At 43.1% G+C, this 15,704-nt stretch overlaps 2 protein-coding genes across 2 annotated transcripts in view; one reads left to right on the top strand and one right to left on the bottom strand.

Moving 5' to 3' along the window:
* The window catches only part of CHGB (chromogranin B), an 87,486-nt gene that overhangs the window by 63,099 nt on the left and 8,683 nt on the right, over positions 1-15,704 (bottom strand). Inside the window, exons 2-3 of the mRNA XM_083493788.1 lie at positions 4,305-4,423; positions 727-911 (exon numbers count right to left, since the gene is read on the bottom strand). Of these exons, the coding sequence (XP_083349914.1) occupies positions 727-901 (175 nt within the window). The 5' untranslated portion in view covers positions 902-911; positions 4,305-4,423. The remainder of the gene's footprint in view (positions 1-726; positions 912-4,304; positions 4,424-15,704) is intronic.
* Positions 6,173-15,704, top strand: part of GPCPD1 (glycerophosphocholine phosphodiesterase 1) — a 60,017-nt gene continuing 50,485 nt past the window's right edge. Inside the window, exon 1 of the mRNA XM_083493777.1 lies at positions 6,173-6,402. The gene's annotated coding sequence lies outside the window, so the exon portion shown is untranslated. The remainder of the gene's footprint in view (positions 6,403-15,704) is intronic.

Genomic DNA, 15,704 nt, shown 5'->3' on the forward strand with positions numbered 1-15,704 from the left:
CCCTGTCAGGGAACTGCCATCGGCTCAGGGGCGAGAGGGGAAAAGGCGGATGGATTACAGAGAGCCCCCAAAGATCGTGGGAAGCAGCACTTCCTCAGCGGAGGAAGGAAGCCACGCCTCTAGTGGGGAGGAGATGCAGGGCTCGGAGGATGCATGGTGGTGCCAGGACACCTTGCCTGAGCAAAGCGGGGAGGAGGGAGGTCCCCCTTTACCCAAGCCTTCCTTGCGCAGTAGGCTTTCACGCAGAGAGGGGAGGCGCAGACTGGGGGTCAAGAAACTACTCTGCTAGGGAAAGTTTAAGGACCGCCCACTCTCAGATTCTGCCAGTGAATGAGCAAGACATGGAATAGAGGCGCTCTGCATTGTAAAGGGTTTTTTTAGCACCAATAAGAAAGCTTTTGAAAAGACCAGTGAGGTATCTTGCCTGATTGCTCTCGAGCCGAGCAACCACCCGATACCCTTAACAGTCACTGAAGAAAATGCTAAGATGGACTGATGGTCCAATTTGGTATAAGGCAGCTTCCTATGTTCTTAATTCTAAACTTGAATGAAAAGGTGTCATGATCCCAACTCTTTGAAACGCAAACAAATCATTCATATTCAAGCAAACAGCTGCCTAGTATCAGGAAAATGTGCCTAGTGTGTCTTTTTCTCTACCTGGCTATTCTGGGCAGGGGAAGGGGAACATAAGTGTCAATGAGAGTAATATCAGTGACGGTCCTGTACCTGTGTCAACTTCTGTGGATGCCGGAGAAACAAATGTGCCAGCAGGACTGAGAATCTCATCACTTCTCCCAGTTCTGGGATTCAGCAGAAAACTTTCTACACTTATGACGCATGGTATGTCCAGCAAGCTGCTTTCTCCAGACTGGCAGCTTGACATCGCTTCGCTTCCTTCCATGGCAAGACCACTGAAACAAAGGCAAGAATTGATTTTGCTCTTTAGATTTATTTTGACAATTCACAGCCCACTTTTTCATTTCAGGGTGTTGTGTAGTATTCCACTCCACCCATTAGAAAATAGAAAGGGGGAAATACTCCAATGCAAGCCTGTTTACAATGAAGTGACCTGGACATACATACCTGGGTGCAAGCCCCACTGAACTCAGTCGGTCTTCCAATTTTGAGTAAATGTAGAATGAACTGAAAAGCAGCACCCCACTTGCAAACTGGGAGATTTATTATGCTGACTATGGATTTCTTCGCATGGGAACACCACCTTGACATATTTTAGCTTGGAAGTGTCTTAAGATACAAAGCTGGTGGTTTTCTCTGTTGGGGGAATACTGTGTACGGTACATTCTGGAAACATGCTATAAAGAACTCCCAGTGGTAAGAGGTCCATAGGCAGCACTGAAGTATTTTGTTTCCTTTGTGGGAGGGAGAAGAGTACACTGGAAATGCATATTGCCTTTCTGATATTCAGAGGCTCAGCCATGCAGCATATAAAGCCATCCACAGGCTCAGAAGCAGTGCTGACATCATAATTAAAGTAGCCAACAAAGGAGGAGCTGACATCATGATGAGCAAGTTGTGCTACACAGGAGAGGCTAAGAGGCAACTCTCCAGTACTGCGTTTTAGAGGAACCTCTAAGCCAGACATGGCCAAACTTGACCCTCCAGGTGTTTTGGGACTACAATTCCCATCATCCCTGACCACTGGTCCTGTTAGCTGGGGGTGATGGGAGTTGTAGTCCCAAAACATCTGGAGGGCCACGTTTGGCCATGCCTGCTCTAAGCAGACTCAACTGAGGAACACTAGAAGGGACTACATAACTTGATAAAATAATTCCAAACAGATGTGCAGGATCAAATCTTTAAAGACACAATCCAGCAGCTTCTATTGAATAACCTTTATCCTTAGGGAGCATCTCTTCCTGTATGAACCTGCCCAGACCATTAGGTCACCACTGGAGGCCCTTCTCTGGGTGCCTCCTCTGGGAGAAAAATGGAGGGTGACCAGACCGAGAGTCTTTTCAGTAGAGGTCCACCTAATACTTACACAACTATCTTTTTGCATCCAGGTCAAGAATCTACTCTCTGGTATTGTGGTTGTCAACTGGTGGTTTGGGCTTTAAAGCACTATGCACCATTTGTTAAAACGCCTGATTACCCATCAGGTTTATCAGGCACAACCACGCTTTGCACAAACTGAGAGCCAAGATCAGAATACGTATGGCAGCTACTCAAAATAATTTCTTTACCTAACTCCAAAAAGAAAAGAAGGATGAATTATCTGTTCCAATGGGGTATGAGCGTCTGGAGTAACATCTGGAGGACCACAACTTTTCCAGAAGAGCAATCTCAAAGTAGGAAAAGCCTGTACATGGAAGTATTATGCGCAGCCCTAGTGCAGGCACAAAAATCATGCATGGGAATCATACTGCTGACAGTAGGGAGAATGTATCACAAAAAAGTGTGAGAGCGCTTCCTCATAGTTTGAATGCTGGGACAGATAGATGGGTACAAACTATACTGCCCTAGCAGAGGCCCTTAGAAGAGCGGGAATCAGTGGCCAGAATTTGTGGGGAAAACCTACACATCAGAAGTAATCTTTCATAACTGTATTATGTCACCCCTGTGTTTGAGAATATACAGACATATGGTTCTACAATGCCAATGACATTCTACCAAGTCGGAGAAGACGACACCCGAGAGCCCTTTTCCAGCACATTGCTATTGTCAAGCAAGTGAGAACAATTTACACAATTAGCTTAGAGAAAGCATTACACCTGTGTGTGTTTTTGTATTTTCAACTGTCTGGTATGGTGAAAAGGGGTTCCAATATTCTCTGTTAGACCCACTCCACCCCTACAAACAAAAATGATTTTAAATAAAGACACAGAGAGAGATCTTTTCTATTGGCTCCAGATTGTGTGTGTGTGTGTGCTTCTACAGAATGCTGTTGAACTTGCCCTTTGCATCACACTTGCTAGTTAACTCCACAGTATCAGTTTTCTGATCAGAACATGATCGGTTTACTTGACCTAGAGAACAGAGGCAAGGTTAATGCTAATAAGAACAGTTTCCGTGTTAGAGAACAGCGACAGGGGTGAGGCAGGAAAAGCAAGTTATTGTCAAATGAAACTTTGGGTGAATACATGGATGCATGAGGTCCCAAGTTAAGTTACCAGATTCTTCACTCAAAAGGCTTGACAGCAAAGCCTGAGACCCTCTGAAGAGGTGCTGCCATTCAGATCAGACAATACCAGGCTAGATGTACCAATGGTCACAGTCAGCATAAGGCAGCATGTGCTCATATGATTTCTCAGGTCTGGGAATTATATTAACAGGTGGTCAGTTTTTTGAGAACATAAACTACAGCCATTTCTCAATGAATATTTTGCCCAGTTCTTGTGTTTCATTGAACTAAACTAAATCAGCACAAAAGCATTGTTTAACTGAGCAATGTTTTTGTGCCAATTCAAAAAAAGCCTACTGTGAACAGTAGTAACCAAATCATCATGGTTTAATCTCATTCACTTGCCTTTTCTACTTCTCTAAAAGGAGAGTAGTAGAAAAGTTAAGCGACACATGAATCAGAAGAAGCAGGGGCAGAAAATGGTCACAAAGCTGATTGGGGATTAGCTGGAAAGCAGCTGATTTCGTGGAAATCTAAGCTGGAGCTAATGTTTTTGAAGAGCTCCTCGTTTCACTCACACCGAAGTGGCGAAGATTGCTCCGACATTTCGACTGTTCTTCCGGGAAACCTGCCAAAGACAAACAAGCTAGCTGCGTGCTCTGACAACACCTGTCATGCAAACAGCCGCCTTCCAAGAAATCCAGTCATGCCCTTTGGAATGAAATAAACAGACGGAGTAAAACTTGACCACCACGGCGCCAGGCACAGCGTGACCTTTCCAAAGCATCTGTGTGCTTCAAGTCCACATATGCCCTAGTGTTTATCAAATCCAGGACAAAGAAGACCATCACCTTCAGGAATAAATCAGTGATATATTGCTTTGTGAAGCAGGCGTTTCCACAGTTCTAATCTGCTGATCAGGCCCTGCGGACTCATAGCATTCCCAGAGTGGAGGAGCAAGGTCAACTGTTTGTGCTTCATGCTTAAAGCATGGACATCTTGTCCTCCGTAACAGAAATGGCTAACACATCTGATCAACCAGCATTCAACCCTACAAAAAAAACGTAACTGCTCTCTGGCTACAAATGCATATATAGTTGAATGGGGCTGGGTCCTCCTCATAGCTGTTGCTGCCCCCCCCCCAATCTAAATTAGTGAGAAGTACAACAAAGTAAGGACATGTATGAACTAATTAAAATTTGAAGGCTCTGTCTAGACTCACCCATGCCAGGATCACTGGGGGGGGGGGGGCGGTTGATCCTTAGTTTCATGAGGCCATGCTATTCTTGCAGAAAGGAATGTTCTCTTTTATGGACACCCTTCAATCATGGACAGCTGAACCTGGAAGACAGCAAACACTTACTGATTGTGTACCCTAAACATCTCAGCTGACAGTAATCAAGACACCCAAATGTTATATATGTGCATGTATAGCCTCTTCTTGGCACCCATTATATGATTTGTCATAGTCTGAAGACCAAGCACAGAAAAGGACTGCTAAAACAGGAAATTAATATTTCATTGTCATTAGAAGGGCATAAATATGTTCTGCATGCTTGGCTGGAGCAAGGAAATTAAAGGGGGTGCAGTTTTCCAAACCCTTGAAAGCCCTGTGACATGGCAAGCTGCACCTGTGGAGAATCCCCCTACCACAAATCTGTTATATACACAGAATGTTGATGCCCTAATGTTGAATAGATGCCTCCCCACTCAATTGTAAAATTAGTTTATTCTCACTTAACCCAAGCACAACGTTGGCTGCTATAGAAAAGCTCTGCAATATGTATCATACCAATTTAATATTGTTCTAAAGGAGTGATAGCGGTTTGGCCAGAATGACTGCAAATGTCCCCTCCTAGGTCAGCGGCAAAGTTGCCAGGCAGATCTTCCGTTGGGGAAGCTGCAGGCAAAATGGTCCAGGAAGGTTTACTGACGAAAGGAAAAGTTGATATCCAATGGGTGAATGGGATGACAGTATGGCATAACAGTATTACCCTAATGGTTTCTAGGTCTGCTGAAATGACTGTAGCATACCAGCTATAGCAACTCTAGCTAGGCCTAGCTCCCACTAGAGGCAGGCTGCCTGAGCTATAGCAAAATTCAGACTGCAGGTGCATAACAGTCACATAACAGAATAAACGCTCCTCCATTAACAGCCTCCCCTTTAAAACAAAAACCATATACATGGAGAAGGGTTGAAGGTTAGTATAGCAGCCTTCTCTCTGACATTCTCGTTTTCTAGGTGCAGGGAGTGTTTTTTGTACAGTACCAACGCCATCTAAATTACAATGGGGTCCATGGTGCCAGATGTAAATCGGGCAGTATCTGTCAGTACCAGCAAGCTGGTGTTGGGAAAGCAAGCAAGCAAGCACTCTGCCTGGCTTTTCACTCAAAAAAAGGGAGCCCAAGGCAAATTGATGAAGTACCACACAATAACTGGAATTCCTCGCTCTGCAAAGCACAGCCTTCCAACATGCCTTGGTACAAAACTCTTCTTTAAAGCCCTAAACGGCCTCAGTTCAGTATAGCTGAAGGAGCGTCTCCACCTCCATCATTCTGCCCGGACACTGAGGTCCAGCGCCAAGGGCCTTCTGGTGGTTCCCTCGCTTCAAGAAGCCATGTTACAGGGAACCAGGCAGAGGGCCTTCTTGGTAGTGGCACCCGCCCTTTGGAATGCCCTCCCACCAGATGTCAAAGAGAAAAATAACTACCAAACTTTTAGAAGACATCTGATGGCAGCCCTGTTTAGGGAAGCTTTTAATGTTTAATAGGTTATTGTATTTTAGTGTTCTGTTGGAAGCCGCCCAGAGTGGCTGGGGAAACCCAGCCAGATGGGTGGGGTATAAATAAAATAAAATAATAATAATAATGATGATGATGATGTCAGATGTTCTCCTAGCCTGTAGAAATAAAATTATACCACTGAAGTTGCTTTGTTTCTAGCCAACTTTCTCACACACACAAACACGTGTGTTTCAGCCCATGTGATGACAGTCCAACCATGCTGAGAAATTCCGGAGGGATTTCAGACCAGCCCAGTTAATCTCCTGCAACAAAAACAACATGCAGCTGACTACCCCGTACTGAGGTGTCATTACATTTGACTAGAAGGATCTGCTGGAAACCCGACGGCTTCCCCTTTCCAAGCCCTCCCCCTGACACGTGTCTGCTTGGTAGATATGCTTGTCTCACAAGAAACGTGGAATTCCAGGAGCAAAAAGGCGAGCCTCCGCCGGACCCCCTTCTACTTGACTTACAACGCAGGCTCAGCACCTCCAGCCAGGCAGTTCCTGAAGCAGCAGAGGCACGAGAAAACACAGGCAAAAAAAGCAATCGATGTTGGCTGCAGAGCAGTTCATTTGCCTGCAGACCGGATTTCCTGGTCTTTGCTGATATTTTGTTTTCTCTCTCGTTGGAGTGGCAGCAGCGCATGGTGTTTATACAGATTACAGATGGTGTTTTTTTGTTTAAATGCTTTTATTGTTAGTCGCCTTGGGACCTATCATGGGAAACAATGCATAAATTGGGGGGGGGGGGAGACGGGCGAACACACACGTGTCCAAAATAGAAGCAAAAGACAGAAATGTTTTCCCCTCAGCCTCCATGTGGTGGTGATTAAGAATGCAAAAAAATAAAATAAAACTAGAAGCAGAAGCACTGACAACTTGCATTCCGAAGCATGGCATGTGCACAGCGAAATTTACTTTTAGCCTGTTCAGCGGGGCTTTGCACCCCGGGAAATGTGCATCTGATTGCAGAAGCACGCATTGTCTGCCAGTGCAAACAAGCTTTCCGTTCTTTATTATTATTGTGTGTATAATGTAATTACTTAAGACTGAAATCCAATATTATTATTTTTGTTATTAATCAATAATAATAATAATAATAATAATAATAATAATAATAATAATAATAATAATTTATATTCCACCCTCCCCAGCCGAAGCCTGGCTCAGAGCAGCTAACAACAGTAAAATAACACAGCATTCTAAAATCAATTCACCATAAAATACAGCCCACCTTTTTCCTCCAAGGAGCTAGCTCAAGATGACATACGATAGGAGGGTTATTGTTTTGTTTTATTGTGTATTTTGTTTTATTGTTTTGTATTTTTATGTTGTGAACCACCCAGTGATCTTCAGAGGAAGGGAGGCATACAAATATAACAAACAATAATAAACAAATAAATGCATGGTTCTCCTGCTATGCATTATTCCTCACAACAACCCTGTGAGGTGGGTAGGCTGAGAGGCCATGACTAGCCCAAGGTCACCCAGTGAGGTTCATGGCCAAGTGGGGATTTGAACCCTGGTCTCCCAGGTCCAAGTCCAACACTCCAACCACTACACCCCACTGGCTCTACACATGCTAACCTGCGAACAAGCACCATTGAACTGGATGGGACTTACTTCTGAGTCGATGTACACAGGATGGTGTTAAACTCGCAATCCTATGTGTGTGTACGCTCAGGAAATCCTATTATGAGCTACCAAGAGTGTCTTTAGACAGAAAGGCAGGATAAAAATATTTTAAATATGTAAGTACAGAAACTGAAGGAGGAAATGGTATGGAATAGAGTCACAGGAAACTGACAAGTTCCAATAATAATAGCTACAGACAAGCTTGGATAAATAGACCCGGTTGCTAGGTTTCAGCAGCATATCAGATATACAAGACCATTTCAGTAGAACTAAAGTACAGTGGTGCCCCGCAAGACGAATGCCTCGCAAGACGGAAAACTCGCTAGACGAAAGAGTTTTGTGTTTTGGAGGTGCTTCGCAAAACGAATCTCCTATGGGCTTGCTTCGCAAGACGAAAATGTCTTGCGAGTTCCTGCGGGTTTTTTTCCTCCCCCCTTTTTTCTAAGCCACTAAGCCGCTTATCAGCTGATCCGATAAGTCGCTAATAGCGCTAATCCGCTAATCCGTCAATGGGCTTGCTTCGCAAGACGAAAAAACCGCTAGACGAAGAGAATCACAGAACGGATTCTTTTTGTCTTGCGAGGCACCACTGTATTTGGGGCCACCTAGGACATTTCAAACCGGCAACAACGGAAGAAAAAGAAAAAGTTTGTTTTTATTTTATTTATTAAATTTGTATACTGCCCTCCATCCCAAGATCACAGGGTGGTTCGCAACATAAAAATACAGTATAAGAACACAAAATACATAATAAAAACAAAAACAAACCAATAACCCCACTCCCACTATACATTTAAAAGGACATAGAATGTTAATCAGCCAAAGGCCTGGTTAAAGAGAAACATTTTCACCTGGTGCCTAAATGAGGCCTTCCTTAAGATCAGGTTGGCTACTGTGAGATCTGGGTGCTGAACAAGGTGGACGATTGGCCCAATCTGGCAGGCTTGTTTTATGTTCCTAACTGTGGTTACTGGGGATAAAGTAACTTAAAACCATCGTTTACGGAGCTGTCTTATTTTCACTGGCTGTAGTTTAGCCACAGCTTGTTTGTGTTTGGACAATGCACTAAATGGATTAAAATTGGAGTGAAATTTTCTGATCTCTTCCTCATGCCATGCCAAAGGAGGCAGGTGGAGCATGCAGGCTCAGGAGGAGGCTAGTAACATTAAACCACAGCTTAGCACTACATTCAAATGCAGCCACTGATATGGCGGAACTGGTTTGAACACACATTCTCTGGAAGGTTGTGAATGTGTATCTAAGCTACCTCTACCATACTTTGGATTGTTGTTCTGTCTTCTAAAGATTCCTAGTATAGTGAATTCTGCACCAGATACAAGGCAATTTCAAGTTCACACAGTGACTGTGATCATTGCTTATGAAACATTTTAAACAGAACGCTTACCTAAATTAAGCAATCAGCCTGTCAAGATGAAAAAGATTACAGCTTCACAGTATGTTGACTCTGGGCCTGTCATTTTTAACATCTTTTTTTTTTTTTACAATGACGTGGTGTTTTTTTAAATAAAAAAATGCCTACTCTAATCTGAACTCAATATTTATCCTTGATAAATTGTCAATAAGGTATTGTCAATAACTTGCTGATAAAAACCAGTTAAACCAGTATAAGTCCCGAAGATTCAAGCCAGAGTTATCCAGGCAAAAAAAGGATATTACATGCAACAAATACTATGGGTGTCCAAAGTTTTCTTGATTTTTTAAATTGGTACTTTAAAGCGGAATGTGTCTAAGCACATGAGAGTTTAGGACCAGCAGCATTTGTTTGTTTTATGGTGCAGGTGTGGTGTGAAAGCTAGTAATTTGAAGCAAACTACCTTTAGCCTTCCTGTTCAGGGTAGCAACAGCCCTACAGAAGAGACGTGTAGAAACAGAGAAATAAGCTTGTTACTGGTGGCACTGGTGTTATGGAGTGCCCTGTTGTTGGCATCTGTCCGTCTTGAGAGACAATGGAATGCCCTCCCTGCTGAAAAAAGGAGGCCCATCTTTATTGGCATTCCACTGCCATTTGAAGACACATCTGTTTGCTTACTGTTTTTATCTGCAGATGTCCGAGTTATATTTTAAACTGATTGTTCACTGTATGGAATTTATCATGGTTTTGGGCTAGTACAATAATCTTATTTTGATGTAAAAACAATGCCTTTATAAGGCATCAGCTTCCTATTGAGGTACGTTTCCCACAGCAAACTCAGTAGGACCCACTGGGAGCCCTCCACAGTCCTGACTCCTGGACAGGGCTTGATCCTGCTGGACCTCACCTGCCTTCTGCCCCCTGCTAGCTGTGAGCCTCAGCGAAACAAATATGGTATTGGAGCGCCTATGCTCTGGTCATATGTCACTTCTACTCCAGCTTCCAGCTGTGTTTGTTTCATAGGGAGCAACAGGAGTGGTGCAGCTCCTGATATAGTGTTGAGCTCAGTGGAGAAAGTAAAATCGAAAAATAGAGTGAAGGGAGCCTTTATGTCTGCAATAGCTATTGTGGTGCTGTCCAGATGTTTTGGATCACAAATCCTGTTATGTCTGATCATTGGCCACACTGGCTGGAGCTGATGGGAGACCACATCGTCTACCCTTACTTCATGCAATCAGTGGTCAAAACTGAATAGTGTGAAGGTTGCCCTTTTATTTTAATTTTATGATTAAACATTTCCACAAGTGTAAGTATTTGTTTTTCATACCTATTAGATAGCTGATTAGGAAAGCCATTACTATTTTACAGATCCAGCAAATGGTCACTGCACTGCAGTGTCATAAAGTGAATTTGTATTGCAGTGTTATCATCATAAAGTGTCTTTAAAAAAAGATTTTTGTTGTGGTTCTTCTGACCTTTCTCTTTGCTTATGCATTAAGCAAACAGCAGAAAAGAACTGGCATCTCTCACCAAGGATTAAAACTGGGTGGAACAGTCAATCGATGAGTCAGAAACTTGGCTTGTCCTCTTGGGTCAACAGTCAGCAATATTATTGCAATATTATCAGTTTGTCTCAGAGTCTATTTCAGCAGGCAGCCTTTAAGAAAATCCAACACCTTAAATGTTGACAGTAATTTGCTGAAGTGGTTCCTGTTTCAAATATGCATTGTGAAATTGGGCTGAGGAAGGAACTGTGAAATTCACCTGCTTTAAATAGAGCAGATTTTTCCTGGTTGCAAAATGCATATACTGCACCAGTTGTTAATGACACAGGAAATGGTGAGCCTGCTTTCATTTTAAGTATCTGGATAAACAAGCGACAGACACACAAAATTTTAAAAGTGGGGAGGAGGGAGGGCAGGACAAAGAGGAGGAATGCTGTAGCAAGGGAATGGTAGGTCTATAATGGGTGTGGGAGCTGAAGGATGTGCCTTAGAGGCAATGCACCTATATTCCTCCTCACCTCCACTTTTTTACCTACTATATCTGTATGCTTGCTACCCACTTAAATAGCAGATGGGATACTAAATGGAGTGGTTTAAGGAATGTTGTTAGGGGACTTGTTTGTTTATTTGTTTATTTCATAACATTTATATACAGATTGTTTAAAAACCCCCACCTCAAAATGGTTTTATTCTCAGTGCAAACAAATTGCACTATGTCCTTGTTTAAAAGATTCTGGGGCATAAATCTTACAATCCTGCACCTTGTTAATCCAAATTCTTCCCCAAAAAGAATTCTTCAATCAAATAATGTAAATTAAGGGAACTTGAGCAACTTTTCTCATTTTACATATTTATTCTTCAGTTCTTCTTATTTTTACATGATCTATTTTGGCTTTGCTCAGCATTGGAAGGGCAACGGTTCTTCATAGGAACCTTCATAGGAAAAAGATTCCCAACCCCAATGGACACACAAAAAAGTTGGCCGCAAAATAACAGAAATGTACGGAAATCTCCCATCCCAGGATACCAGCAATGTTTAGCAAGGTGTTTAACATTCTTTGTTTACTTTTCAAAAGTGGTTTTCACTTCGGCCTTGTTCAAACAGGGAGTTAAACCATCAGTTAGCTTTATTATCATTGGTGCAACCTGCCCAAGCATCCTCTTCTGGTCACAAGGAGGAGCCCAGAGGACACAGTAAGGTAACAACCACAGAGAGCTCTGAGCTAGCAACTTGCACCAAGGAGGGTTTTTGAGCTTCCACCTGTTGTCCACCTCTCCTGTATACTACCCTTTTGGTTGGACAATTGCAGACTCTTAAAGGGCCAATAGTCTGGCTTGAAAGTGGGCTCTGCTCCTTTGCTCAATGGCCTACCACCTGCACCATTGGACTGGTGAGGTAGTGCAAGAAGCAGTTAGTTCTTACTGAGATGCTTCCCACCTTCTGGTTCTATGTACCCTTCTGCTGTTGTATCTGTTCAGAATGCTATTGGTGTGCCATGCCAGAGGACTCCATCCCAGCTGTCATGCAAGGGGCATGATTCTTTCATTCTGGTACCGCCTTGCACTAAAAGGCAAAATAATTTCTTAACACCAACACTGAACATTCCTCAGCATGCAAGAGTTCTCCAAATTGGCCCTCAGGTTGAGGCTCCTCTGAGCTCAGACCCAAATAAAGTCTCAGTTGTTTGGTTTGTTGTCCTTTGACGCAGCTTCCATCATTTGCAAGTTTAGGCTATCAACCACGTTTTGTAAGAACAGGCATAAATTTTGCATAAATTTCAGCAAAGGCTGTTGCAACATTACTCAGACATTTTTAAAAAACCTGTTGTGGAAATCATATGATACAAGTAAAGACTTAGCCTATGATAGAGCTAGCAGAACTCTACAGTGCAGGCAGTGTTTCAATACAGAAGTCAGGAGAATAACTCTCAAGCTTCTGGCTGTGGGTAAATCTTGGGCTGGAACATTGTTTAGCAGGGTTTGTTGTAGAGGGTTGTTGCTGTTGTTGCTGGGGTTATTTGTATCTTTGATTGTTACGATTTACGTGGAAATTGTTCAGTTTGGTTGTGTACTTTTTGATGTTTTGTTTATTGATTATGACTACTTTTCTTATGTTTGTAGCCACATACCGTATTTTTCGCTATATAAGACGCACCCGGCCATAAGATGCACCTAGTTTTAGAGGAGAACAAGGAAAAAAGTTCTCTCCCTCTCTGCGCAGCACCCCTTCAGCGAAGCAGCAGGAGAGACGGAGCCCCTTCCATTTCTCCTCCCGCTGTGCTCAGGAGACTTCGGGCGGCTATCCCTGAAGCCAGGAGAGCAAGAGGGATCGGTGCACACCGATCCCTCTTGCTCTCCTGGCTTCAGCGAAAGCTGCGCAGCCTGCATTCGCTCCATAAGACGCACACACATTTTCCCTAATTTTTAGGAGGGGGAAAGTGCGTCTTATAGAGCGAAAAATACGGTAATTTTTATACGTTGCAAGCCGACTTCAGCAGGGTTTTAACTCTGGAAAGGCGGCATGTAAATAAAATGACTGATTGACCTTGGGACTGATTTGCACATGGGAAGTAACAAGGGTCCTTTCCCTCACTGAAAAAGCTTTCGCTTTAAGTGATTCCTTGACTATTTCAGATAGCTTGGCCCATCTAGTCCAGCATCCTTTTCTCACAGTGGCCAACCAGATGCCTGCATGAGGCTCAGTTGTGCAGTGACCCTTGGCAGAATAATGCACACTTATCAAAAACCTCATTTTAGTTAGCTGAAATGGGAAAGATGCATAACAGAGCTCCAACAGTGCACTTATTAGCATCTTCAAATTAAAATGACTGCTAAGATGAATTCACTGAACACCTGCAGCTACACAAAGGGAAATTATTTCCCCTCAAGAAATGCCAGATGTGAAAACTGAACTTGCCAGCACTGGTATACAACTGAGCTTTCTCTCTCCACTATGGGATCTTTATACTTGCTTGAAAGAATAATGTGGTATGGAGTTTGATATTAAGAGTCCAAGGGTTATTCCTTTAAAAGGGTTGGAGTAAATGCTGAGAGCTCTCCAACATTCAGGGCTGTGTGTTGCTCTGAACATCTCTGCCAATGCTGTGCAAAGAATCTGGCACAGAATTTGGCTGCCCTGAGCTTTGCCTTGCCTTTCATTTCTAATATTTCTAGTCTGTGTGGCTGTGAAAAAAGTGTGAAAGTGTTGTGCTGGCGCTCTGAGCACCAGCACAATTATCCTCTGTTGCCAGGGATAATATATAGAAGCATGATGGGCAGCAAATATATAAAATCATCATCATCATCTGCAATTATTTGGCTGACATTGAGGAAAATGGGTGTTCAAACCCACTCTCACACACTATTTTTCTCCTACACAACCATTTAGGGCCCCTCTTGTGCACACCCAGGACACTGTCATTTTTTGAAAGATGAACAGACAGAATGATAATAGGCTGGTCCTGAAAATCTTCAACCATCTGTATCAAAGTAATCGCACTGGCCTCAGAAGAGATTGCTTTGGAGTATGTGATTTATTCACTATTGTTTAAAAATCAATACTCCTAAACCTACATTCCAGTCCTAGGGAAGACAGTATAGTTGCTTAAAGGAGCCGTGTTCATGGCAACTTAGGTAACAATCCTAATCACATCTACTCAGAAGTAAATCCTGTTGAATTCAGTGTGACTTACTCCCAGTGAGGTGAGGATTGCAGCCTTAATGAGACAGACTGTTCATTTGATGGCTGCACTGCATATCACTTCCACCTTTTGACCCACATCTAACAAGAACCGAAGTTGTGTTCCATAGTAGAACAAGCAGATGAAAGTGCTGAATCAGAACAGGCAATGTTCCCATCTGTCAGCCACACCCCCACAGCCAGCTATAACCATTGGATCTGGGGAAACAAATAGTGTGGTTTGCACACAAGTCTTATCAAGCTGATCAGTAGTCTCAGGGTTATTTGAGGCTCTTCCAAAATCCTCCTGGTGATCTGTTTACTGTAGTCTCTTGGAGCCTCCTACCCTAGCATTATGCTACAAGCCATTAGTCATACTGATACAGGACCCACATGTAATTAAGAAGGCCTGTAGGCACTATCAAAAGACTGGATTTGTGCCAGGTCTTCTTCTTTTTTGAAGTGTCAAGATGACACAGATGTCCACTTATAAAAACTAGTAAACTGATTAAAGGAGACCTGTTGGGCATCTGTCTGACGAAGGAGACAAGAGGAATGATAGTCTTTGGTTGGGGAAATCTCTGCATGGGCTTGGATTCCAGCTACTGCAGACAAGAGCTCCATTAAAAAGGCAATGCTTTCCTGTCTCCCACTTCCATACACCCCTTGTGAAAAGCTGTTCCTGAGGTTTGTGGGGCTCACTACAACAGCTTGGAGTGCAATGCCAGGGAGTGGAATAAGCTGCTGCAGAAAGGGAGGATTGAGGGCCCTCCCTTGAGCAAGCAAAAATGGCTTCGGCTTGAACTGGGGCACATTTGGATCTAAGCCATAATCATTTCTGCATCTTAGACTGTGATAGTTTTCCATACCAGTAAAATATTAACAGAAATGAGCAGCCACTTCTAAAAAACTGCCTGTTACTGAATCCTGTCAGATTCAGTCTGTTATGATGGAAACTACAACGGGCATTAAAACTACTCTGCGGTGTCCATTTAAGCATATGCTAAGAAAATTTCTCCCTATATTAAATAGTTTAAAGTGATGCCACTTTTGTATCATCTCAGTTCATGTCATACTCCTGGCTTTTCCATGAGGCCAGTTCACAAAGTCGGTTTTACGGCTGTTTAATTTCTGGTGGTCAAAGTACAAAGAAATCAAATGATGTAGGAACCAACTTTCAGCAGAACAGCACACAGACTGAAGTGTGACAGACCATGGGTCCTTCTAGCTCTGTACTGTCTACACTGACTAGCAGCATCTCTCCAGGACTTCAGACATGATTCTCTCCCAGTCCTACCTGAAGATGCCAAGGATTGAAGCCAGGGCCTTCTGCAAGCGAAACAGATGCACTACCACTGAACTATGGCTCTTCCCCATATAAAGGGTTTGTTAAACCTGAAACAACTGCCCCTTTGAATTTCGTTACCATATTCTTGCTTTGCTTAGGTCTGTATAATCACCTGTCTTCACTGCAAGTTTTTTTCTTGTGCGTTTTTGTATTCTGTGGTTGCAATTTGTCCAGTTCCTCCATCTCCTGTTTGGTGGACACAAGAAAAAAAAATCAATAGAGCTAAGGTATCCTTGCTTTGCTTTTCACGTCAGCTCTGCCCAACCTTTGGTGTTAACTGTTGGGGGGGGGTGTCCA

Source organism: Podarcis liolepis (assembly GCF_965112155.1).
Source record: "Podarcis liolepis genome assembly, chromosome: 3".
In the NCBI taxonomy this organism is placed as follows: Eukaryota; Metazoa; Chordata; class Lepidosauria; order Squamata; family Lacertidae; genus Podarcis; species Podarcis liolepis.